The 26,740-nt window shown below is 43.9% G+C and overlaps 1 protein-coding gene across 3 annotated transcripts in view; it reads left to right on the top strand.

Moving 5' to 3' along the window:
- Positions 1–26,740, top strand: part of LOC124802407 (ATP-binding cassette sub-family G member 1-like) — a 794,031-nt gene that overhangs the window by 555,576 nt on the left and 211,715 nt on the right. For 2 of the 3 annotated variants that reach the window (XM_047263167.1, XM_047263166.1), the window contains one exon: positions 4,691–5,148. In XM_047263167.1, coding sequence (XP_047119123.1) covers positions 4,836–5,148 — 313 coding nt within the window. In that variant the 5' untranslated portion in view covers positions 4,691–4,835. Of the gene's footprint in view, positions 1–4,178; positions 4,554–4,690; positions 5,149–26,740 lie in introns of those variants that run through there. The other variant, XM_047263164.1, reaches the window with a different exon arrangement.

Below are 26,740 nucleotides of genomic sequence, written 5' to 3'. Positions count from 1 at the left end.
AAGGCATGTGACTCTGTTCATGGTAACCCCTTCGTCGGACGGGGACGTTAAGCTCGGTGGCCCACTTGGTGCTGTTCGAGAAGAGTAGGCTAAATCCCTTTTCTCATCATCACTGAACGCACACATCCGTTATATCCATTCAGTTGTATCCGTTCAGTTCAAGGCAGTAATCCTTACTGATCGTCTGACCTCTTGGCAACAACTCCTGATGCACTTTGTCGTTGAAATCGAAGGAAACAGTGAGCAGAACCTTCACATTCGACTCCAGTTGCCGAGCTTTTTTCGGTCTTGGCGATCTAGAATGCCTCCACTGGGACTATTGAACCTCAGTTTCGACGTCATATCCGTACAGCCATGTTTCGTCACCTGTTATCACACTTTCAGTAGTTTTTCATTGTTATTGGCTTCATTTAACGACTCCTGAACAACTTCCACTTGCTGCTGTTTTTGCCCGAAGTCAACACCTTTGGCCCAAATTTTGCTCCACACGTTTCATACCCAAAACACTTGTAATGTATAGCATGAGCCAGTTGATATGCCAACATCATCAGCAACTTCTCTGACTGTGATTCGGCGATCGTTCATAATAATTTCTTTGACTTTTTCCACGTTTTCATCTGTTGTTGTGCTGTGGCGTTCAGAAGGCTCGTCATCTTCAACTTCTTCACGGCCATTTTGAAAACGCTCAAACACTCGTAAACCCTTGTTTTACTCATAGCAGACTCAGCAAAAGCAGTTACCAACCTTTCTAAAACGGTGTTACATTTTTGTCGTTTTATAGCAATGTTTAATGCAAATTGTGTGATACGTCTTTAAAACAAATGCAGCACATGTAACCTTCTGGACAACTGACGACAGACTATAGATCCAATGTGGCTGCCAGTTTACAGACACGTTTCAGGCGTGTTTACCGCGACAACAACGAAAAATTTAGCGAATCGCACTAATACAACTAGGTTGACCAACTCTCCTGTATTTCCTGGAATCTTCCGTATTATTGCTTTTTTTAAACCCACACGGCTTCGTATTATCGCCTGTTTCTCCCCTGTGTTTCATAAGTGATCACTGTTATAAGTACTGATCCTGCGAAGTACTATCGATAGGTCAAGTTCCCCGATCGATATGTCTTGGAAAGCTTTTATACAATAATCGATACTATTGTCGATATAGTCTTTTTTCTGTTCATGCTTGTACGGAAAAAGACGGCTTAGCTCAAGGGAATGTGAGCAGGGGAGAAAAAGTGGCATTGGATACGCGTCTAGAAAGGTCGTGAGAAGGGAAATGTTTACTTCCTTCTCCGTTAGTATTGACAATCCATGCATGTGCTCACTTCGTGCCGATCCGATAGGTCGCTTAAGTTTTCGGGATCGAAAACAGAGGACAGTCAACACGAAATGTTTCGATTTGTGTAGTTTTCTTTCTGTAATCGTACCTATTATATTGTTCAGCGTTCACGTGTATATTCATTTGCTTCTAATTTGTACCAGTTTTGCATCACGTGCTATCACAGTGAAAATGAAGATGTAATAACTTCACGAAGTAAGAAGTTAAATTCTTATGAGTCTATTTGAGGAAGTGGAGCAGCCTTCTTAGTTAACGCCAGAGCCCCCAATGTTAACTGGAGTTATTGTGCTACTAAGCGTGACTTCAGCGTCAGCTGCAATAGTTGTTCAAGCTGTCAGATATAATAGCAGCTACAGAAGTATGGATTGTGGAAATAAATTATTGAAGGATATTTTCTATGACCCACATTTGACTAAGATGATGTCATGTGGACGAAATAAGGTAGAAGCAATTGTGAGAAAGATTTTGGGTCCAAGAATTGTTGTCGCCAGTTCCAGGAAAATGAGATGCAGAAGTGAAGTTGAAATTTATTGCGGCTAAATGTCTCATAAACCTCCCTCGGAATCTAGGTCAGATGCTGGTCATCTTCCTTGAGACTGTGATCAAATGTTGGTCGCCTGAATACAGTATGCGAAATTACAGTATTCCCGATACTTTTAGATCGCCCATCGAATATACAGGGTGGTCCATTGATAGTGACCGGGCCAAATATCTCACGAAATAAGCGTCAAACGAAAAAAACTACAAAGAACGAAACTTGTCTAGTTTGGAGGGGGAAACCAGATGACGCCATGGTTGGGCCGCTAGATGGCGCTGCCATAGGTCAAGCGGATATCAGCTGCGTTTTTTTAAATAGGGACCCCCATTTTTATTACATATTCGTGTAGTACGTAAAGAAATATGAATGTTTTAGTTGGACCACTTTTTTCGCTTTGTGATAGATGGCGCTCTAATAGTCACAAACATATGGCACACAATTTTAGACGAACAGTTGGTAACAATGGTAGGTTTTTTAAATTAAAATACAGAACGAAGGTACGTTTGAACATTTTATTTCGGTTGTTCCAATGTGATACATTTACCTTTGTGAACTTATGACTTCTGAGAACGCATGCTTTTACAGCGCGATTACCTGTAAATACCACATTAATGCAATAAATGCTCAAAATGATGTCCGTCAACGTCAGTGCATTTGGCAATACGTGTAACGACATTCCTCTCAACAGCGAGTAGTCCGCCTTCCGTAATGTTCGCACATGCATTGACAATGCACTGACGCATGTTGTCAGGCGTTGTCGGTGGATCACGATGGCAAATATCCTTCAACTTTCTCCACAGAAAGAAATCCGGGGACGTCAGATCCGGTGAACGTGCGGGCTGTGGTATGGTGCTTCGACGACCAATCCACCTGTCATGAAATATGCTATTCAATACCGCTTCAACCGCACGCGAGCTATGTGCCGTGCATTCATCATGTTGGAAGTACATCGCCATTCTGTCATGCAGTGAAACATATTTTAAGAACATCAGTAGAACATTACGTAGGAAATCAGCATACATTGCACCATTTAGATGGCCATCGATAAAATGGGGGCCAATTATCCTTCCTCCCATAATTCTGCACCATACATTAACCCGCCAAGGTCGCTGATGTTCCACTTGTCGCATCTACGTGAATTTTCCGTTGTCCAATAGTGCATATTATCCCGGTTTACGTTACCGCTGTTGGTGAATGACGCTTCGTCGCTAAACAGAGCGAGTGCAAAAAATCTGTCATCGTCCCGTAATTTCTCTTGTGCACAGTGGCAGAACTGTACACGACGTTCAAAGTCGTCGCCATGCAATTCCTGGTGCGTAGAAATATGGTACGGTTGCAATCGATGTTGATGTAGCATTCTCAACACCGACGTTTTTGGGATTCCCGATTCTCGCGCAATTTGTCTGCTACTGATGTGCGGATTAGCCGCGACAGCAGCTAAAACACCTACTTGGGCATCATCGTTTGTTGCAGGTCGTGGTTGGCGTTTCACATGTGGCTGAACACTTCCTGTTTCCTTAAATAACGTAACTATCCGGCGAACGGTCCGGACACTTGGATGATGTCGTCCAGGATACCGAGCAGCATACATAGCACACGCCAGTTGGGCATTTTTATCACAATAGCCATACATCAACACGATATCGACCTTTTCCGCAATTGGTAAACGGTCTATCACGAAGCAAATACCGTCCGCAGCGGCGGAGTGTTACGTGATACCACGTACTTACACGTTTGTGACTATTACAGCGCCATCTATCACAAAGCGAAGAAAGTGGTCCAACTGAAACATTCATATTTCTTTACGAACTACACGAATATGTAATAGAAATGGGGGTTCCTATTTTACAAAACGCAGTTGATACCCGTTTGACCTATGGCAGCGCTATCTAGCGGGCCAACCCAAGCGCCGTCTGGTTTCCCCCTTCAAGCTAGACGAGTTTCGTTCTTTGTAGTTTTTTCGTTTGATGCTTATTTCGTGAGATATTTGGCCCGGTCTCTATCAATGGACCACCCTGTATAGATATTCGGTCTCTCCGGGTGGTCCTTCCTGCAGAGTAATTTTCGGCGGAAGAGCTGGAAAAATACTGGACGGCTGTTTTCGAGGGGTGTGCGGCGATTAGAAAGAGGGAATCCCGGACGCGGCGGAAGCCCTCGCGCGTGGTTGCCAGGGCTCCCCCCGCCGCCTACGGGGGCGGCAGCTGCGACGGCGCGCGCGGCTCCCGGGTCCCGCATCGGCCTCCCCACCACCAGCCGCCGCCCGCAGCCCGGCTTTAGGCGAGGCGTCCCACAGGCGCGCCGCTCAGTCGCTCTTCGGAAGCCGCAGCCGCTGCCGCCGACTCCCGGCGCATATGTGGCTGGCAGCACACTTGCCGTTCGTGGATGCTTCCACGACAGCTGTGCCCACACCAGTATCTAGTCACTCCAAGAATATGAGTTAGCAGCCAAAGCCTTGACGATCCTTATATCTACGGGAGAGTTCCAGGGAAACTGTGCTCAGACCTCTTGTCGGACACACGTACAGTGACTGTCGTAGGAGAGTAATGCATGACCAGAATAGTTTGTTCGTGGATATTTGTCGTTTCGATTTCCGAGGGGGGCTCGGTGGGAGAGGACTGCAGCACCCGAGCTGGTGACAGTAGTGGCTGACGACGAGTAGGTGACTCGCACGGTAAGGTACTATTCCGAATGCTGCCAGCGAGATCATTTGTAGTGATTGTGAACAGTTTCTCCCTCGAATGCCGTGTAAATAATTTCTCTCGCGAGGGTCGGCAGTGAAGCGAGCGTCTCGTTGTCGCTCTGCTGCAGGTGGTGCACGCCGGAGCTTTCGCTGACATAAGCGCTTCCCGGAGCGGGCATAATCTGCGCGTGCGCAGAGCGGATAGTGGGCGCGCAGCTTATCAGCCAGCCCCTCGCCGCGGCGGCCCAGTCTCTGCCGCGTAGCACGCCAGCCATGACGGTGGCGTCGCCCTCCGCCGGCGACGGAGCGTCGTCGTCGACTTCGACGGCGTCGGTGTCGGCGTCGTGCTGCCTGCTGCCCAGGGGCGCGCCGGCGCCCGGTGCCGCCTCGCTGTCCTCGTCCACCACGAGCTCCGTGTCGGTGGCGGAGCCGCTGCAGAACAACAATTACTACTTGCACCGGCTCGCCGAGGCCGACTGCGGCGACTCGACGCCGCGCTTCGCCACCGCCGGCCCACCGGTCTCCGTGCAGTTCACCGACGTGCGGTACAGCACCTATGTCTGGTCCGTGCAGCAGCCGATACCACGTGAGTACCCCAATAACTTACTTCGTTTCTTATTTATGTCAGGGATTGAAAGTTGTAAGTCGAGGCGAGACCCCGGGAGTTGACGATATTCTGTCAGAACTGCTGATAGCCTTGGGAGAGCCAACCGTGACAGAACTCTTCCATCCGGCAGGCAAGGTGTATGAGACTGGCGAAATATCCGCAAACTTCGAGAAAAATGTAACAATTTCATTCCCAAACAAAGCAGGTGCTGACAGGTGTGAAAATTATCGAACTATTTGTTTAATGGCTCATATTTGCAAAATACTAACACGAATTCTTTAGGGGATAATGTCCGCCCCGATAGCTGAGTGGTCAGCGTGACGGATTGTCGTCCTACGGTCCACAGCGTTTCGCGAAAAGAACGCCTTCCTTCGTCCACGAATTCCCATCTGAGTGCTGATCGAACCTACCGGTAACAAATCGAGTAGCACACTCCGATGTCTCCCTTTAAACCGAATTGGTGGTGATCCCAGACACTCAAGAATTGGTTGCACAAATATTCTGTACGCGGTCTTCTTTGCAGATGAGCTATACTTTCTTAGAATTCTCAGTGTAAATCGAAGTCGACCATTTAGAGCACGCTGACGCTTATCACACCAAATAGAAATTCTGTCCAAGTCATCCTGTACCAAAGGGTCCGCCCCGACGGCTGAATGGTCAGCGTGACGGGTTGCCGTCCTAAGGGATCCGGGTTCGATTCCCGACAATGCTGCTCAGTCGGAGCGGCGACTATGCACAGAAGTTGCGGGAAGGTGTAGCCAACAGTTGCAAGCAAATAAGATATTTTTTATTTTCACTGTGGACTGCATTTCGCGACTGATCGGACCTTACTTTTCAAACAGCCCTCGTAGAAATCAGAACGAGATGATCTCTGTGCGTTTAATTCGTGCGTAACTAATTTAAAATTCCTGAAAAAGAAAAAAAAAGAAAATATTACTGAAAGAGAACTCTATTTTCGGGAGGCATAATTGTTGCTACGTATCTTTGCGAAAGTTCTGAATGGTCAGCGTGACAGACTTCCGTCCTAAGGGGCCCGGGTTCCATTCCCGGCTGGGTCGGGGATTTTCTCCGCTCAGGGACTGAGTGTTGTGTTGTCTTCGTCATCATTTCATCCCCATCTGACGCGCAGGTCGCCCAATGTGGCTGGCAATGACGCCAAGCGCTCATTTCCATTTTAGGAAAGAATGGAAAAACTGGTGGAAGCCGACATCGGGGAAATCAGTTTTCCTTCCGGAGAAATTTAGGAATACGCGAGGCAGTACTAATCCTACCACCTATCTTAGAAGAGCGATTAAGGAAAGCGAAACCTAAATTTATAGCGTTAATAGACTTAGAGAAAACTATCGCTTATGTTGATTGGAATGCTCTCTTTCAAATTGTAAAGATGGCAGGAGTAAAATACAGGGACCGAAAGCCTATTTACAGCTTGCACAGAAACCAGAAGGCAGTAATAAGGGTCGAGGGGAATGAAAGGAAAGCTGTGGTTGAGAAGGTACCGAGACAGGTTTGTAGACTATCCCCGATGTTATTCAATCTGTACATCGAACAAGCAGTAAAGGAAAACAAAGAAAAATTTGGAGCAGGAACTACAGTTCAGGGAGAAGAAAGAAAAACTCTGAGGTTTGCCGATGGCATTGTAATTCTGTCAGAGACAGCAAAGGACTTGGGAGAGCAGTTAAATGGAATGAACAGTCCCTTGAAAGGAGGATATAAGATGAACATCAACAAAAACAAAACAAGGAGAACGGAATTTAGTCGAATTAAATCAGGTAACGCAGAGGGATTCAGATTAGGAAACGAGACACTGACGAGTTTTGCTGTTTGGGCAGCAAAATAACTGATGATGGCTAAAGTACAGAAGATATAAAATGAAGACTGGCAGTGGGGAAAAAAGAGCTTCTGAAGAAGAGAAATTTGTTAACATCGAATATTGATTTGATAGTTGGGAAGTCTTTTTCTGAAAGTATTTGCCTAGAGTCCGCGCATGGTAGTGAAACATGGACGATAAAGAATTCCGACAAAAAGAGAGTAGAAGTTTTCGAAATGTTGTGCAGAAGGATGTTGAAAGTTAGATTGGCAGATCACGTAATTAATGTGGAGGTACTGAATAGAATTGGGGAGACGAGAAATTTGTGGCACAACTTGACCACAAGAAGGGATCAGTTGATAGCACACACCCTGAGACACCAAGCGATCACCCATTTTGTACTGGAGGGAAGTGTGAGGGTTAAAAATCGTAGAGGGAGACCAAGAAATGAATACACTAGGCTCATTCGGAACGATGTAGGTTGCAGTAGTTATTCGGAGACGAAGAGACTCACACAGGATAGAGTAGCATGGAGAGCTGTATCAAAGCAATCTTCGGACTGAACACAACAGCAACAACAACAACAACAAGGATTGAAAACCCATGAAATCAAGATCAGACATGAAATATTCTTTATTTGGATCGATTACTAGTTTCAGCTAATAACCCAGCCATCTTCTGATCATAAAACATTGTTGACGGATTTTGGTGACATTACATCTTCTCGCACTTCGTTAAAATCTTTCATAAAATGGCGACATCCATGCATGACATAATGAAAAACAGCTTTTTGTCGTTGGTGGCCAGCATATTATTAAACGATGGTCAGGAAAGAATGGCGTTATGTCATCTATGGATGTTGTCATTTTAAAAATGATTTTTAATAATGTGTGAAACCGTAGTGACGGCAATACTAATCAAGAATGTTTTAAAATCGGAAGATGGCCGAAACAAGTAGTTCATCCAAATAAAGAAGATTTCATGTGCGATCTTAACTTTATGAATTTTTGATCCCTAACATAAATAAAAAAATTTACAACAGGTCGTGTGTCTCATGGTTGACAATGTCAACAAACTTGATCTTTCTTTGTAATATGATATGCGAAAGATACAGACTTCCTCGGGCTGCACTAGATCGTTGTTGCTTATTAATACAACATACGTGATCGATTTCAAAATACACATTCCATCATGAGATGTATCAGAAAAACCAGTCATATCTATACCGATTCTGTGAAATACGTCCATGCAGTGGCAGCCGATATCCACCTGTGTCCTTGCCATACTGCTTAACTGGTTAAGCAATTTTGTGAAGACTTTTTGTTTTGCAACACGTTCGAAACCATGACAGACACTGGAGCATACCATTCAAAACTGGAAAAAAAAGTTTTCAGATAACTATTCGTGATTTTAGATATGCGGTAAATTGATATGGTAGGATACCAGTAGTTATCCGCTGCTCATTCCCGGACATATTTCATCAAAAAATTGATATGAAGGTGTTTTGCCTTACTCTTCGCTGTCAAGACCGGTTTGAAACAACTGAAGTACTTCATTCGACCTATACATACATAGAAGCATGAGTTAACGGTTGTACAAATAAGTTAGCGATATCAAAAATTACTAAATTTGTCGGTACAGTGAGTGATCTGCGTCAGTGCGGGGTGGGAACACTCGTGCCGGATTGACGCTGCTGCGGAGAGAGTTCTGCGAAGCCTAGGGTTGTTGCTGGGAAACTGTCGAATACGAAAGCAAAAAGCCTGGTTGTGACGATAGACTGTGATCTGTCCCTTAGCACAAGGTCTGAGTTCGATTGGAATGTGACAGTTTGGTTGTGAGTTGGCGGAGCCAGCGAATGTAGAATCAAAAAACTGCCTGAAATGTCTTGGCCTCCGCAGAAATGGCAACACATTTCATCTCGGCACAAGAGTCACAAACGCGAAAGTATACATTTAACAGATCCGCTGTTGTGATGTTGCTTGCAACTTGCATCACCACCACGCAAATCCATGGGAACAAACATTACAAGGTTTTATGTTCAAACAGCGTTTCGTGATTTTTGACTGCAAGCAAACTGTTTCGTAATTCTTTACCGTAACTATAACTTACGCATTTCTTTTAACATCTAGAACCTACTTGTATGTCTTTCGACATAATGTAAACTCACATTGCCTGTATGTATAGGCTGCCGGAAAATCTTTGGATCGAACCTAGTCTCAGTAACAAAGAAATAGATAATTTGCTGCAGGCTTTTGCTGCCTAATGGGACGTCCTTCAATTAAGAATAGTGTAAAGACCTACTAATCAAACCAGAAATACCAAGGATGAGATTATTACATTTTGCTTTCTCCTCGCTTGTTGAGTCTCTATTTACCAAGGGAAGTTTCCGATTAGGACCTCAACTTTCTAAGCGTGCGAAAAGACTACGTGTTCGGCAGAAAATAACGCAGGGTTTAAACAAGATAATACGACGTAACATTCTCAGGATCTTACTTCGTACTCCATACGCGTCTAACTGAAGGCGGTGGAGTCTGCGACTGGAATCTGGATATTCAAAGTTTTCAACAGCTGTAGGACACCCTGAACGCAGGGTGTACGCAAAATACTGTGCCAAACCAGGAATCGATACCGGAACCTTCGCCTTTCGCTGGCAATTTCTCTACCGATTGAGCTATCCAGCTATACCACTCACTACTCGTCCTCACTGCCCTACTTGCACCAGTACCTATCTCTTACCACCCAGATTTCACAAAAGTTTTCGTACATACTATGTGGGACTATAACTCGTGGGAGAAAGGATATTGCAGAGACAAGGTTCAGCCGCAACCTGGGGGACTGTTTAGAGAATGAATTTTCACACTGCACCGGAGTGTGCGCCGATTTGAAATTTACTGGCAAGTTACTACAGTGTGCTGGGCAGGGGCCTTACCCGTGAAATCAAAGGCCCCAGGTTCGGTACCCAATCCGGCGCACAGTTTTAATGTGCCAAAAAGTTCATCGCATTTTGCAAAAGAACCTATTATGGGAAACACCTACAACATTGCAGACACTCTACGGTGGTGGTCCTCTAAATTTGCCTTTCTTCAGCACACTTCGAAAGCCAACGTCCTCATCGCAGATTAGTCTTTTAAGCTCGAGATGCAACAATCGGACTATCTGGAGCGACTTAAAGTGGAGCGACCACATAAAACAGATGTTGGAAACAGAAATGTCAGGCTGAGTTTCATGGAAAGAATCTCAAGGAAATGTACTTCGTCCCCGAAAGAACTGGCTTACAAAACGCTTGTCTGACTGAATGTCGAGTATTGCTCAATCAGTCTTGAGTACAGCTTTCCAGACTGGATTAACTGAAAAGAGAGAGATTATCTAATGAAGGGCGACGTATTTCTTCACGGGATCGTTTACTCGGTGCAAGAGCGTTTCAGGGAGACTGAAAAAACTCCAGCTGCAGACGCTACAGGAGAGATGCTCTGCACGACGGAGAAATTTACTATTGAATTTCCGAGAGAATACATTCCGGGAAGAGCAGGACAAATATTACTTCCTTCCACACACGTCTTGCGAAATGGCTACAAAGAGAAAATCCAAGAAATTTGAGCTAAGACGCAGCTACATTGACAGTCATTTTTCCCATACACCATTCGCAAATGGAACAAGGAACGGGTGGGAGCATGGGGAGGGAGAGGAGGGGAAGATCATGGACCAAAAGTACCCTCCGCGACGGAACATAAGATGGCGTGCGGAGGACCAGTTTTTACGTAGATGCAGTGTGTCTTTACATTCGTTTTTCAATGAAGAACGACACTGTCAATAACCAAGAAGGTGTTAAAGTGATGTATTCTTTAGTAACGAAATTGCTTTCGATGAAAAGAATGTCTTCAGTCTATTTGCACATATACAGAAGTATTAGTTAACATTATCTGAAATAAGTCCTTGATATCATTAATGCTGACGAAAGTTACCTGATACGACAGACTTAAGCATCTTTCCCTAGATTCAAAAACATGTGTATGAGATACAGAATAAAATGTTTGAAGAAAATCTAATTACAGTCAATCCCTCTACCTTCTTGAACTGTGCATGTATCCATGGAGACGGTCCTTTTGTTTCGTTTAAAGTTTGGAGAATTTCGCCATCTTCGAGTAGTTAGGCGCTGTTGTGTATCTCAGGTTCCCCGGTTTTCTGCTTACAGACTTTTTCTGTACGTGATGCACGTTTCCGTGTCAACTGTTTGGATTTACCTTTGTAGCCGAACTACACTAAATGGGGCAATGATTGTGAGATAAATGGAGTTTCTACCTCTTTCAACAAACCGATTTGCACTTTATGTGGTTCATTTAATCACTTCAGACGAACGACGGGGACAGACGATTCTAAAAGCTAAAATTAAAATGTTAGTATTCTTTCAGTGGCCGAAGGCATCATATTCCGGAGATATACGATTGTAATTGCGCTGGCGAGAAGAAGTAATTAAGATTTCCAAAATCAAGTCTCAACGACACAATAATTGTGTTGTACAGTTTCCAATTTCGTGCTTCTCTGGACGGCGGTACACTGGTTTGATAATGGTTGGAACGGAAGTTTTGCGCTATCGACGGACCTATTCACGTACTGAGGTGGTGCATTAGATGATGCGCTAGAGTCCTTTTTGCAATAAGTGTGGGATTCCTGGAACCACGCGACCGCTGAGGTCTCATGTTCGAATCCTGCCTCGGGCATGGATGTGTGTGATGTCCTTAGGTTAGTTAGGTTTAAGTAGTTCTAAGTTCTAGGGCACTGATGACCTCAGATGTTAAGTCCCATAGTGCTCAGAGCCATTTGAACCCTTTTTTGTTTCCTGTCGGCCTCTGGCAACCAAGCTATAAGCATTACAGGGTTATTACAAATGATTGAAGCGATTTCACAGCTCTACAATAACTTTATTATTTGAGATATTTTCACAATGCTTTGCACACACATACAAAAACTCAAAGTTTTTTTAGGCATTCACAAATGTTCGATATGTGCCCCTTTAGTGATTCGGCAGACATCAAGCCGATAATCAAGTTCCTCCCACACTCGGCGCAGCATGTCCCCATCAATGAGTTCGAAAGCATCGTTGATGCGAGCTCGCAGTTCTGGCACGTTTCTTGGTAGAGGAGGTTTAAACACTGAATCTTTCACATAACCCCACAGAAAGAAATCGCATGGGGTTAAGTCGGGAGAGCGTGGAGGCCATGACATGAATTGCTGATCATGATCTCCACCGCGCCGAAAATTCAAAGCGTTTGACTTTGTCATCGGGTGTCAGGGCTTGTAGCAATTGTAAACGGTAAGGCTTCTGCTTTAGCCTTTTCCGTAAGATTTTCCAAGCCGTCGGCTGTGGTGCGTTTAGCTCCCTGCTTGCTTTATTCGTCGACTTCCGCGGGCTACGCGTGAAACTTGCCCGCACGCGTTCAACCGTTTCTTCGCTCACTGCAGGCCGACCCGTTGATTTCCCCTTACAGAGGCATCCAGAAGCTTTAAACTGTGCATACCATCGCCGAATGGAGTTAGCAGTTGGTGGATCTTTGTTGAACTTCGTCCTGAAGTGTCGTTGCACTGTTATGACTGACTGATGTGAGTGCATTTCAAGCACGACATACGCTTTCTCGGCTCCTGTCGCCATTTTGTCTCATTGCGCTCTCGGGCGCTCTGGCGGCAGAAACCTGAAGGGCGGCTTCAGCCGAACAAAACTTTATGAGTTTTTCTACGTATCTGTAGTGTGTCCTTACCATATGTCAATGAATGGAGCTACAGTGAATTTACGAAATCGCTTCAATCATTTGTAATAGCCCTGTAGATGTTTTCCCTTAATCACTCCGGGCGAGACGAGGGAAGATTCCTTCCAGGGACTGGTTCAGCAGTTTATCCACGACTTCCTTTCAGCCCTTACCACGAGGGAGCCTTGTATTCATCTGGACGTTAGCTAAAGTTATAATATTCTTCTCTTCTGAGTGCTTATACTTCCAGTTACATCTAAAGAGCTTTTAAGCAAAGCGCTTGAAAATAGCGTTTAACTCAGACAAACGAGGAACAGTTTCACTCCAAATCCAAGTTTGACAATTGCGTTAAAACATAATTTGTGTAATATAATATTTTTTGTAAAAAGAGTTTATCTTTCCTCCATTGCCATTTCGCTAGAAGTATAAAAAAAATAGATTTAATCACAATTTTATACTGTTGCGATATCTCACAACCAAAGTATCATCTTTTCATTAATCGAGAACCAGGGTAAGCTAAAGATCAGCATGACACCACGGTTAAGGTTTCCGTACACAGCTTCGCTGACTTTAACTCTCAACCAAATTTGTCACCTTTTAATGTAACGTAGACCTTGGGCTGCGCTGCAGGTTAGTCTGTCACCGAAATCTGCCTTCTGAAAACTAATATAAAATATTGTCTGTGTTCATTCCCTCTTTGGTTACGATCGTACGTATGGCTTCACAACCCACGTGGTCATTACGTTACGTGACGCAGCGGAAATTCGGTATCGGTAGGCTCAGTTTACCCCTGCAAATAAACGCAAATGTACTCCAGCAGACTGTGATGGTGCTTTAACGTACGAAGCTTCGTAGATTGTTCAAGATAACGTTTTTATGCAAATAATAGAAACGAAGTGCGGAGAAATGAAATTTCGCTAGCAAGATTCCAGAGCCATTTAAGCGTGTACTTGATAAGTGGTTAAAGCTTCCAGTGAAAGGTAGCAAATGTGCAAAATATGACGAAGACGTCTGACACAGCGCAGTTACCCGAGAACTGCTGTCTGCCTGCAGCCTTTGGTCTCATGTTTAGCTCATTTCCAGCTCTTCGCCGCGAAATGTTCGAATGGTGATGCTAACAATCGTTTATATTCATCTTTTCAAGAGATCTTCAGCCTTTTTATGAAAGCTACATACTCTCATTGAAACCACGGTCATTGCTTCATCGTAATTTCAGTAAATTGCGTTGCAAACGTCAGCCATACCTGCGCATTAGGACGTCTCCAAATGATGTTTCGATATTTTCGGAGGCCCGTGGCATATTTCATGTAGCCGTCTTAGGTGTCCCACCCTATACATTTTACAATATTTACATCCTAGACGGTAGTTAAAGTCACTGTTGCACATAATTTAAGTCCTTTTTCTCGGGGCTGATGGTAATTCGAAATAAGTATAAACTGAAAGCAACTGGCTGCTCTAATGAACAGCCGGCACGGTAGCTCAGCGTGTTCGGTCAGAGGGTTAGCTGCCTTCTGTAATAAAAATAACTGAGTTAACCGATCAACAACGAACTTAAACGGATGTCTTACGACGTCCGCCCCGAGCAGATACAACGAACAAAAGCGCACAAAATTAGATATATAAAAAAAATGGATATGGCTTCAGCTGAAAAGCGTCACGTGATACATATACCATACAGCAATAGCTAGTTGAAGGTGTGTTTCAAGAAGAAGCGACTTGGTTTCATTCTTGTATTTCTGATAGAGAGAGTATCCAGATGCACACAAACACACATATTCCGACTGAGTAATGTTACACCCTTTGAACTTCTCTTACATTTGAATGAATTGACCTTCAGACGCCTTGCTTCACTGGCTTAACGTGGGACTTAATGTGGGACCTTGAACGCCCGTACAGTAGCAAATAGCGGCACTATTACAAAGAAGTGCGATTCAGTGTGTGCTTACCGAAAGTGTGAATTAGCTGTAAACGGTGAAAGAAAATGCATTTTTTAAGGCGTGGACTGAGCGTTTCTGCTTCGCCATTTTTTAGTGCCAGTTTACGAACGAGTCGCAAAGTTCATCACCTTTTACCAAATAAATATCTTCTACGAGTTGATAATGTGAGTCGTAAAGAGATGAAACAACACTTTCTTTTTCCGTTTCTCCGTCAGCAGCGTATTCTGCAGGTCCTGTTTCTCTAGGACAAGTGACGAAACGATGTGGAACTGGTTTAGAAACAGAGGGAGTGTTCAGACACTTTACAGGTGCATGAGTTTTGTAGCGAAGTCCTGCGGCGTTTCCCAGATAAGAGTAAGTCATATAAACTCTTTAATGTCAGATTACGTTAGTTTTATGCCTTCCCACCCAACTGTTCAAGTTGGGTCTAATACGTTAACCACGTGGAGTGCCCACGACCTTACACTCTCCACTTTCGAATCAAAGCTGAGTTCATTCTCGTTATTCAGAAACGATGAAATAGCTTTCCGATGCGATTTGTCTGTTATGCAGCTGCATATGAAGCAAAATAGATACGATGAATTTCAGTCACCTTTGGACACCACAAAACTGCCGTTTCTGAATGAAAAAGTAAAAGCTCGTAAATAGTATGACGTGTTCAAGAACTGTTTCTTTGGATTTCTTTTCAGAATATTTTTCCATTCACTAAAACTGTTTTAGCAAACTACGAAATAAATTGAAGTTGCTGAAAAATTGTGAAAGAAAAATTCGTTTGACAATTTTCTGAAAGAGCGTCGTTTTCGCCGTTGACTGTAGGAATTATTTACTTCACTATTGCAGTTTCGATCTTTGCGCCATTCTGAAGTTGTACTGCAAAAGACTTTGCTTCAGCACATGTTGTTGTTGTGGTCTTCAGTCCTGAGTCTGGTTTGATGCAGCTCTCCATGCTACTCTATCCTGTGCAAGCTTCATCATCTCCCAGTACCTACTGCAGCCTACATCCTTCTGAATCTGCTTAGTGTATTCATCTCTTGGTCTCCCTCTACGATTTTTATCCTCCACGCTGCCCTCCAGTACTAAATTGGTGATCCCTTCATGCCTCAGAACATGTCCTACAAACCGATCTAGTCAAGTTGTGCCACAAACTCCTCTTCTCCTCAATTCTATTCAACACCTCCTCATTAGTTATGTGATCTACCCATCTAATCTTCAGCATTCTTCTGTAGCACCACCTTTCGAAAGCTTCTATTCTGTCAGACTTCAAAATGCTCTAGCATGTATACATGTCATCGTCAAAAATAGGCATTTTCACTGTAGAAATACATTAATACCAGACGAGAGCGAAGCTTTGTACGTCGTGAATTTATGTAAATTATGTAAAATGTTACCAATGTTAACATAATTCACGTAAATCATTAGAAATCGATATTCTCAAGAGCAACTCGTCTGGTGTTACTTTATTTCTACAGTAAAAATGCCTGTTTTTGACGATGACATGTATACATGTCGGAGGATTTTAAAGTCTGACATTTGCTGAAACAAAGTCTTTAGCAGTACCACTTGAAAATGGTCCACAGGCCGAAATTGCTAAAGTAAAATAAATAATTTTTACAGTGCACGGCGAAAATGATGTCCTTCAAAAAATTATACGTGAATGTGAACCCCGACCATGAGAAGTTAATCATTGGACATTGTTCCGTGAAAAACTGTCGATAAATTCACAATCTAACGTAATAAAGCAAAACTGGTTTCATTTTCGACATCAGAATGAAAGACTGCAATATAAATAATGATGTCACATTTCTACTGCTCGTCTATCACTGTGTTACCATTCACTGACGTTCTGAAGATCTTTAAAATACGTATTGTACGAACTGAGGAGAACTCTACAATAATGATTGCGTTAAGTTTAGTGAAGTGTTGAAAGGCGACGAGTTCGGCACGTACGAGTGTCTTCACTCGTAGCTGCGCTGGCGTAGTGGACCAGCGGCTCGCGAAGTGTTGTTGAGCCCAGCTCCGAGGGCGCTGAGTCTTGTTTTCATTCATTCGGCTGTGACGCGAGATGATAGGGCGACCTGACCTTGCTCGCCCGTTACTGCTCTCACAGTGACGGGAGACTGTTCTCCGCTGTTCAATAGACGCCCTCCTTTGCTCTCAGCGTTCTTGGCGGCGATTCTCTACGGTCGACAGTATAGTGAAGGTCGTGTGTCTCCACAGGAAAATGGCGCAGTAGCTACAAAATGGACACGTATTCGAAAGGTCAGTGGTTGGAGTCTGACATGGAAATCATTTTTAAGCTTGTTATGATTGCGGTCAGTTAGTTCAAGCGAATATCCGAATGCTACGCCTGACCTCTCCCCTGTCCCTTCATCTACGTGGATACGCTGCAAATCACATGTAAGTGCCTGCCAGAGGGTTCATCGAACCACCTTCACAATAATTCTCTATTATTCTAATGTCGTACAGCGCGAAAAAGAAACGAATACCTATATCTTTCCGTGCGAGCTCTGATTTGCCTTATTCTATTATGAAGATCGGTTCTCCCTACGTAGGTCGGGGTCAACAAAGTATTTTCGCATTTGGAGGAGAAAATTGGTGATTGAAGTTTCGTGCGAAAATTCTGCAGCAACGAAGAAACCTTTATTTTAATGGTGTCCACCCCCAAATCCTGTATCATTTCTGTGACACTCTCTCCCATATTTCGCGATAATACAACACGTGCTGCCCTTGTTTGAACTTTCTCGGTGTACTTCGTCAATCCTACCTGGTAAGGATCCCACACCGCGCAGCAGTATTCTAAAAGAGGACGGACAAGCGTAGTGTAGGCAGTCTTCTTAGTAGATCTGTTACATTTTCTCAGTGTCCTGCCAATAAAAAGCAGTCTTTGGTTATCCTTCCCCACAACATTTCTATGTATTTCTTCCCATTTAAGTCCATCGTAATTGTAATTACTAGGCATTTAGTTGAACTTTCGGCCTTTAGATTTCACTGATTTATCGGTAACCGAAGTTTAACGGATTCCTTTTAGCACTCATGTGGATGACCTGATACTTTCCATTACTTAGGATCAATTGCCAATTTTCGCACCATACAGGTATCTTTTGTAATTTGTTTTGCAATTTGTTTTGATCTTTTGATGACTTTATTAGTCGATAAACGACAGCATCATCTGAAAACAACCTAAGACGCCTGCTCATATGTCTCCTTCAGGACCAGCAAAGGACCTATAACAGTACATTGAGGAACGTCACAAATCACTTCTGTTTTACTCGGTGACTTTCCGTCGATTACTACGAACTGTGACTTCTCTAACAGGAAATCACAAATCCAGTCACATAACTAAGATGATATTCCATATGCATGCAATTTCACTACAAGCCGCTTGTGTGGTACAGTGTGAAAAGCCTTCCGGAGATCCAGAAATACGGAGCCGATCTGAAAGCCCTTGTCAATAGCACTCAGCGATTCATACGAATAAAGAGCTAGTTGTGTTTTACAAGAGCGATGTTTTCTAAATCCGTGTTGACCGTGTGTCACTAGACCGTTCTGCAAAAATTTTGGAAATTTGTGGTAATGTGGGACCAAACTGTGGAGGTCATCGGTCCCTAGGCGACAAGAGACACATCCATGTCCAAGGGAGGACTCGAACCTCCGACGGGGGAAGCCGTGCGAACCGTCACAAGGCGCCTTGAACCGCATGGCTACCCCGCGCGGCAGACCGTTCTCTTCGGGGTAGTTCATAATGTTCGATCACAATATATGTTCCAGAACCCTGCTACATACCGACGTTAATTATATGGGACTGTATTTTTCTGGATTACTCCTACCACCTTTCTTGAATATTGGTGTGACTTGTGCAACTTTCAAGTCTTTGAGTGCGAACGGTTGTATATGATTGGTAAGTATGGAGCTATTGTATCAGCAAATTCCGAAAGGAACCTAATGGTATACAGTCTGGATCGGAATACTTGCTTTTGTTAAGTGATTTAAGTTGCTTCACTACTCCAAAGATATCTACTTCTACGTGTAGTATCCTGCCCATCCCTCTAATATAGGGCGCCAAGGAAGCTGTTTTCCCGGATCGCTAGACAATAATTCAAGCAAATCATATTAATGGAGTTTATTAGAGCGAGTTAAATTGACCATACTTAACTTTGCGTATTCACGAAAATGTGTCGCAAGCAAATGGCGACAAGCTAATAATCAATGTCATTCAGTATATACAATTTCAATGCAAGCAAAACAAAACAGTTCATAAGTCACTGCTGTAGCGTTTGTGTGTCGGCTTGTCTTCTACTTTCCTAGTCAGCGTACTATTGACTGATGTCGTCTCACAGCCCCCTCTGGTCTTCCGTGCTTCATCGTCGTGCCGACGCTTGCCGTTACACCGGAATACTACGTAACTTGGCAGTTGTTCTTGGTTCGAATTGTGGAGTATTTATTTCGTTTTCTTTGGTGAAGAAATTTTGAGAGTCTGTGTTTAGTAACTCTGCTTCGGCAGCACTGTCGTCTATAGCATTTCCATAGCTGTCGCGCAGAGAAGGCATTGATTGTGTCTTGCCGCTAGCATACTTCACATACAACTAGAATCTCCTTGGATTTTCTGCCAGGTTTCGAGATGGAGCTTCGTTGTGGATACTATTGTAAGCATCTCTCATTGAAGTCCGTGCTAAATTTTGAGCTTCTGTAGAAGATTTTGCGTCCGTTTAAATTTGGTGTGTTTTTGTGTCTTTTTTTTGTTATTGTTTCTGCAACAGTGTTCTGTCCCTTTTGTGTACCAAGGAGGGATATCCGAATGCTTCCTTAACAACATTTCGCCTGACCCTCCCATGTTCCTGTATACGAGGAGCATTCAATAAGTAACGTAAAACTTTTTTTTTTCTCAGACACTTTTGGCTGAAAAAATGCGGAGTTTGTTTTGGGGCATCGTGGAATATTCTCACTTCAGTTCCTACAGCTTCTTGAAGTTCCGACAGGTGTTGGCGCAGTATGTAGCCTTCAAAATTGCTTAAGGGAGGTGCGTTCCAAGAAGAGAGCTAAAATTGAGTTTCCTTCGGCGGAAAACCAGAGCATCGCAGATATTCATAGGCTCTTGCAGGACGTCTACGGAAACCTAACAGTGAACAAAAGCACGGCGATTCGTTGGGCGAGGCGTCTATCATCATCGCAGCAAGGTTGTGCAAACCTGTCCGATCTCCCACTTGCCGATCAGCCCCATACAGATGCGTGACACATGCAGTGTTTGGACTAATTCGAGGTGATCGACGGATCACAGTCAAACACCTAAGTTCCTCCATATTGGAAACAAAGTACACGTACGAAGAAAGGGGACGCAAGAAACAGACCAGCATAGGCAAGGAGGCCATAGTTCGGTAAAATAAGAATACTGGTAAGAAACATTTGAAAAAGACATTTGTGTGACTGTCCGTCTGGAATCACCGGTTCCCGTGCGATCACCGAAGCGCTGTCGGGCGCGGTCGGCTCTTGGGTGGGTGACCATCCAGGCCGCCATGCGCTGTTGCCATTTTACGGGGTGCACTCAGCCTCGTGATGCCAATTGAGGAGCTACTCGGCCGAATAGTGGCGGCTTCGGTCAAGAATACCATCATAACGACCGGGAGAGCGGTGTGCTGGCCCCACGCACCTCCTATCCGCATCCTCCCATGAGGATGACACGGCGGTCGGATGGTCCCGGTGAGCCACTTGTGGCCTGTAGACGGAGTTGAGTGGTACGTCTGCAACAGAGTACGGCGTGGAAGCGAATCATGGATTGTGGGAAAACTGGAAAAGAAGAGAATCGTTTAAGATGTGGTGCTACAAAAGAATGTTGAAAAATAGGAGGGCAGATAAGATAAGGAATGAGGTGGTGCTCCGCGGAGAAACAGTAATTAGAAAGAGCTACGGGATGCTATGAAATGATTCTAGAGGGAGCTTTCGCGGCAAAACATTTGGATGATAACGATGTTAGAAATACGTACAGCAAATAATTGAGAAATGCGGATGTAGGTGCTACTCTGAATTGAGAAAATTACCACAGGATAGCAAAACGTATTGGGCAGCATCAGAGCAGTCAGAAGACTGTCGAAGAAACAAGAACACTTCAGGTCTGAAATTTTTAACAAAAAAGCGTTGCTAATAATATTTCCGCAAGTGATAAATTTAATATTGTTATTTTGTGAAGTAACAGGATGTGTCGGAAGTATTTAATGGCGTAGTTACATGGTCCAGTAAAACTAACGTGACGATCGCCTATGTTTGACAGTCACGCCCAATAACCACTCACAGATGGCAAATAGCAGCACTGGGTATATAAAGCGTGCCGGAGGACGCAGCAAATAGTGCAGTCATTGTCGTAATGCGGAAACGGAGCGATTTATCTGATGTCCAAATGAGTATGACCACTGGCTTTCACTGCTGCTACTGTCGCAGGTTCGAATCCTGCCTCGGGCATGGATGTGTGTGATGTCCTTAGTTAGGTTTAAGTAGGTCTAAGTCTAGGGGACTGATGACCTCCGATGTTAAGTCCCATAGTGCTTAGCGCCATTCGAACCATTTGAAATGGCTTTCGGGCCAAGGATGGAATCATTTCCGAAACGGCTAAGTCTCTATACTGTTCGCGTGCCTCCATGGTTCGCGTAAACCGTGCATGCACAATGGCGCAATCCAAAACCGGCGACGACGCAACTGTGATGCACCACGGGCTATGGATGACAGGGGTGAACGATGGCTGCGGAGGTGTGTACGGGCGAACGGGCGTGCAACTGTTGAGCAGCTGACAGCCCCGATGAACCAAGGGGCTACCAACAGTGTCTCTTCAAAGACCGTTCAGTGAACGTTACAGCCTCTGCAGCAGGCCCCTGGTTCATGTACTCATGCTGACTGCTATTCATCTGCGACGAAGGCTGCAATTTCCACACCAGTACCGCAACTAGACGTCCACTGATTGGGGACAGTTGACCATTTCAGATGAATCTCGGTTTATGCTCCATCGTACTGGTAGCTATTGGTGTTGTACGGTGCCAAACGTTGTGAAAACGAAACACACTGCAGCAGTCGTCGGAAGAGTCCAGGCTGGGGAAGGGAACGTTATGGTCTGGGAAATGTTTTCATGGCATTCCCTGGGTGATCTCCTTATTCTGGATGCACAGTGGATTAACCAAGTATGCATTTATACTTGGGGACCATGTCCACCGCAACAATCAGTTTGTTGTTCCCTCAGCACGTGGCATGTACAAGCAGGAGAATGCTAAGTGTCGCGCAACTCGCATTATACGTGCGTGGTTTTAAGAGCGCCAGGTTGAGTTTACCGTACTCCCTTGGCTAATAAATTGCCATGACTTAAAACCATTCGAGAATATGTGTGACCACCTTGATCGGGGTGCTCGCGCCATGGATACTCAGCCGAGAAACCTGCCGCAGCTGGCCACGGCATTGGATTCGGCGCGGCTCCATACCCCTGTTGATACCTTCCAGAACCTCACTGACTCTCTTCTTGCAAGTCCACGTTGCAAAAGTTGGTAATTCAGGCCTTTGACAGGTTCTCACAGTAATGCGACTTGATCATTTATATCTGTCTTCTCTGAGTGTTATGCTCACATATTGGCACAATTTTAATAATCTTCGTTGATCCATTATGGATCGTGGGACGACGGCTGGCACGAACTTCTTGATGCAATGATTTACCAACAGCCGCATGATTTGTAGAAGTTTATTTTATTTTATGAACTTCTGTGTGCTGCTACCAGTTTCGGCATTACATTGATGCCATCTTCAGGCCCCACTCGTCATAGTCGTAAAATCGCTATACACAGAAGGGGCTATATAACTGGATCCGTGAATCAGTCGTCTTGCAACAGCTCTTGGTGGCCAGGCGACACAGACTGAGGCGGCTTGCAAACATCGATTGATTCAGGGATCCAGTCTGTGGCTTCTTTCGTGTATAGCGATTTTACAACTATGACGAGTGGGGCCTGAAGATGGCATCAATGTAATGCCTAAACTGGTAGCAGCACATAGAAGCTCATAAAATAAAATAAACTTCTACAAATAATACGGCTGTTGGTAAATCATTGCATCAAGAAAAACAATTTTAATACACGCAATTCTCAGGATTCGGTAGAGGATTAGTCCTTTCTTCTCACTGACTTCTTGTACAGATTCTGATTCATTGCAGTAATCAGTTGTTAATAAATAAGCTATTTGATATTGCTTATGAAATTCAGGAAATATTTCAGGTAAAGAATGCTAAGATTTTTCAGTCGTTTGTGACTAATTTTTTGTACAACCACAAACTATAAGTCGTAAACAACTTATTTTCTCGTGTTTAACCGCTGTTTCATATCTCCTTTTAGCCATATCGAATCCTATTGTTGTGAAGTAATTTCCTTAACCAGTGTTTCTGATCAGCAAAATGTATTATAGTGTATCGAATTAAAGTCTAGACATATCAGTAGTGTTTCACGCTATGTAACTCTGCTACTGATGATCCATCAGTCGGACAGGGACATTAAATACGGCAGTCCCTTTGCTGCTACTCGCGAGTAATAATCCAGATCACTTGATAATTCGTACGTCATCTGTAGTAGTAGTAGTAGTAGTAGTAGTAGTAGTAGCAGTCTACCTGTGGCCACTATGTTACTCTTTGACGCCCTCCCCCCGAGGAGAGAAGAGGGACGGGTCAGTGGTTCGCTTCTCATGGTTAGGGTTCACAGCCATGTAGAACTTTTCAAAAGGCATCATATCCGCCACTGGCTATATAAATTATTTATATTCGCGATTGCAGTTTCGGTTTTACGGCCATTATCAAGTGATACACTAAAACCACTGTGCCTCAGCACATTTCTAGCTTTAAAAATCCTTCTATATGTACAAATGTCATGTCGTGTGATTTGTGTTAATGATATTAACCTCGTTGAAAGGTTGAGAGACGGCGATAACATTTTGTATATCTAGGAAGATTTTTAAAGCCTGACATGTGCTAAAGCGCTGTTGTCTGCAGTACAGCACTTGATAGTGTCCTCAAGGCCAAAATTACAGTTGTGAAAATAAATGCTGTCTACAGTCAGTGGCGAATATGATTTATTTTAAACAGACATTATTGTTCCAGTATTTTTCACGAATACCTAAGGGAATGGCTCAAGAGGTCAGTCACTGAGGATGAATCAGTTATGCACTATTAAACGCAAATTATGAGGCCTGGAAATTAGTATAATCAGTTTCATCAGCCACTGCACCAGATAACTACATACACAACGCACGCCCTTGCATTCTTCAGTTGGGCCGGCGCTTTCGCACTGCTGATGTGTGTTCAAGTGATGCTACCACTTCTCACTGCTAATCTTAGACATACCTGTCCTGTACTGATAAAAGTCACAGAGAAATCTAATATAGATTTCTCTGTACCATCGTATTGTGATCACTGTTACGGAGTTTTCGTCTCGTTTCGCCGCTTTCGCGCGTCGTTTTAACAAAAGGAAAGAAAAGTGTGAGCTGTGAGTAAGCAGATATGTTCAATTGGAGACAAGGATGCAGATGTCGCTGAGACAGCAACTCAATTCCTGTAAGTTGAAGGAGACATCTGTACTGTTAAATATAAGTGTTATCGTAATTGAAATACAGTTTTGTGGAGTTTCATGGACGACGGAAGATGCGTGATAGCATGATTTTCTTAAGTCAGTACTTTAACCATGACTAGAGATCGTTATGCAGTGGTGCTCTTCCACCCACTTAGGTATGATAATTTTACTAGCCTGTGCATATTGTAATTAATCACACCTGTGTAGGAAGAGCTTCAAACATTAACAATGACTAATTCTGGGACTGATCTGTGACAAAGGAAGAAATCGTTGAAAAATGTTACGATCCGAAGAGCTACGTACAGAGAATTCTGCCACACAGTCGACGGAGAACAGGAAAGAGAAAGAGATCGTTCGCCTTTTCAACCAGAAATGTGGTCACTTAACAACAAGTAACTGACGTATGTCTTCGCATAACACTGCTTCCTCCAGATTTAGTGTCGTCCTTCGTCAAGATTACATTTAGAATTGTTGGGCACATTTCCTCGCCGCAAACTAAGCACGTGGTTATCAGCACAGCATTGTCGAGGTCGTTGCTTGTTTACGGGCTACGACCTCACAACAGTTCACTTGTGTTATCTGTATTACTACATGTTCAAAAAGACCTTGTAGTGCGTAGTCTTACAAAATATATTAACGGGAGGGAATAGTTCGCAGCTAAGTTTCTTTACTGCGCTGCAAAATAATACAGCAATTATATGGAGTATATACTTACTTTGTCCTTTTAGTACAGACCAAACGCTCCAACCAACTTGAGCAGCGTAAGATACTGCTACCGCCAATAACAGCAAGTGGTTGAAAGCAGCAATACTAATGTCGCGAGTTTCCATGTCGTATAGCAATATGCGGATATTAACCAGCCTGCTCGCAAGATTCTTCACGTGTACGTGATTGTATATTACGGGCTTTTTCTCTGTTGCGAACATATTTTCCGAGAAACAAAGTTAACCGAGGTAGCAAACCGAATAAACCATAATTACACTATTACTCTATAACGAGGCGGAGTCCAAGGTTCGGTTGTATCTAAATAATCGGGAAATGTCCCTGAACAACCACCGAAATGTTGTCGTCGGAGCTCCGGTGCAAAAAATGGTGCAAACGGCTTTGAGCACTATGGGACTTAACATCTGAGGTCATCAGTCCCCTAGAACTTAGAACTACTTACATCTAACTAACCTAAGGACATCACAGACATCCCTGCCCGAGGCTGGACTCGAACCTGCGACCGTAGCAGTCGCACGGTTCCACACTGAAGCGCCTAGAACCACCCGGCCACACAGGCCGGCTCGGAGCTCCGGTTCGCCTCGTACAAATATAAGGGCTTTTCATTAAGAAAAATAAGTTGACGTAAAACAACATCTTCCGTAATTTTAAGATAGGAGAAGAAACACAGTTAACGAAGTGAGGAATGGAAGTAAACGTAATTGGTTTTCTCTGTCTGGTAATTTCACAGTTGAATTAGTTACTGAATCAGTACTCGTCTTGCATAAGAACTATAAGCCCACTAAAGACAAAGGATTACGAATTCAATTAGGCATACACTTTGAAGTAGAAAAGAGGTACGCGCGTGCGCACTCAAACACACACACACACACACACACACACACACACACACACACACACATACAGGCTGCGGAATTCGCCGCTATCAGATCTGTAATGGCAAACATATTGGTTATTTGCATGTCGGGAGGATATGGAAACACGCGCGTCTCTGACGTGATACCGCCTTGAAATAGAATGATAACGGGAAAAATGAAGCAGTTACTGGCGACATCCTTGCCCTATTTCACATCTCGTCCAACTCCAATACAAGAATCGAACAGGACATTGCCAAATGACTAGCGGACTTGCCTTGCTCAACTGAGAGGGTATATTGCACTAGGGCGCTGTTAGTCGTTCGAATTTTATTCAGCGTGTGGCGTCTTCAGGAGAAATACGCCTTTGAGGAGCAGCTTGGAAGCTGATAAATTACAGAAAAAATGCAGAGCAAAAGATTTGGGGACGGGTAATTTTCTCACATCGGACTTCCTATAAACTATTGGGAATAAGCTGACCCCATTGACTTGTGTGGTTTGCTGACTGTTTGCCCATTTTTTTAGCCTTTTGATCGTAATATTATATTCAGTAGTGGTATTTGACAAATCACACTTTGGATGAGTGCTATTAAAGTAAGGGAATAAACCGAAAATGTGGGCGTGAGTAGGCGGGTATCTTATCGTGGACCCGGCTTGACACAGGCGCAACTTCGTAAGCAGTGCACTTCCTAGCGATAACGCAGCGACTGACGTAACATTGCTTGCGTTGTAAGAACGAATCGTCTTCCAGAAGTGTATATAGATTTAGCAGAGATTATATCTGACTCAGAAATTTTGAAGTCCGTAGAGGTCTAAATCAGTGTCTTGTAGGATGAAGGCGTCTGCGTCTGTTTGTTTCTACACTATTTATTGAGCAACTCCAGACAGCAGTTGCAATTGGGATTATGATTGGTTTTCACCAAAATTATGTTTA

The sequence above is a fragment of the Schistocerca piceifrons genome, chromosome 6 (assembly GCF_021461385.2).
Source record: "Schistocerca piceifrons isolate TAMUIC-IGC-003096 chromosome 6, iqSchPice1.1, whole genome shotgun sequence".
Classification (NCBI taxonomy): Eukaryota; Metazoa; Arthropoda; class Insecta; order Orthoptera; family Acrididae; genus Schistocerca; species Schistocerca piceifrons.
Note: the sequence above shows the minus strand (reverse complement) of the source record. Positions and strands in the feature narration are given on the sequence as shown.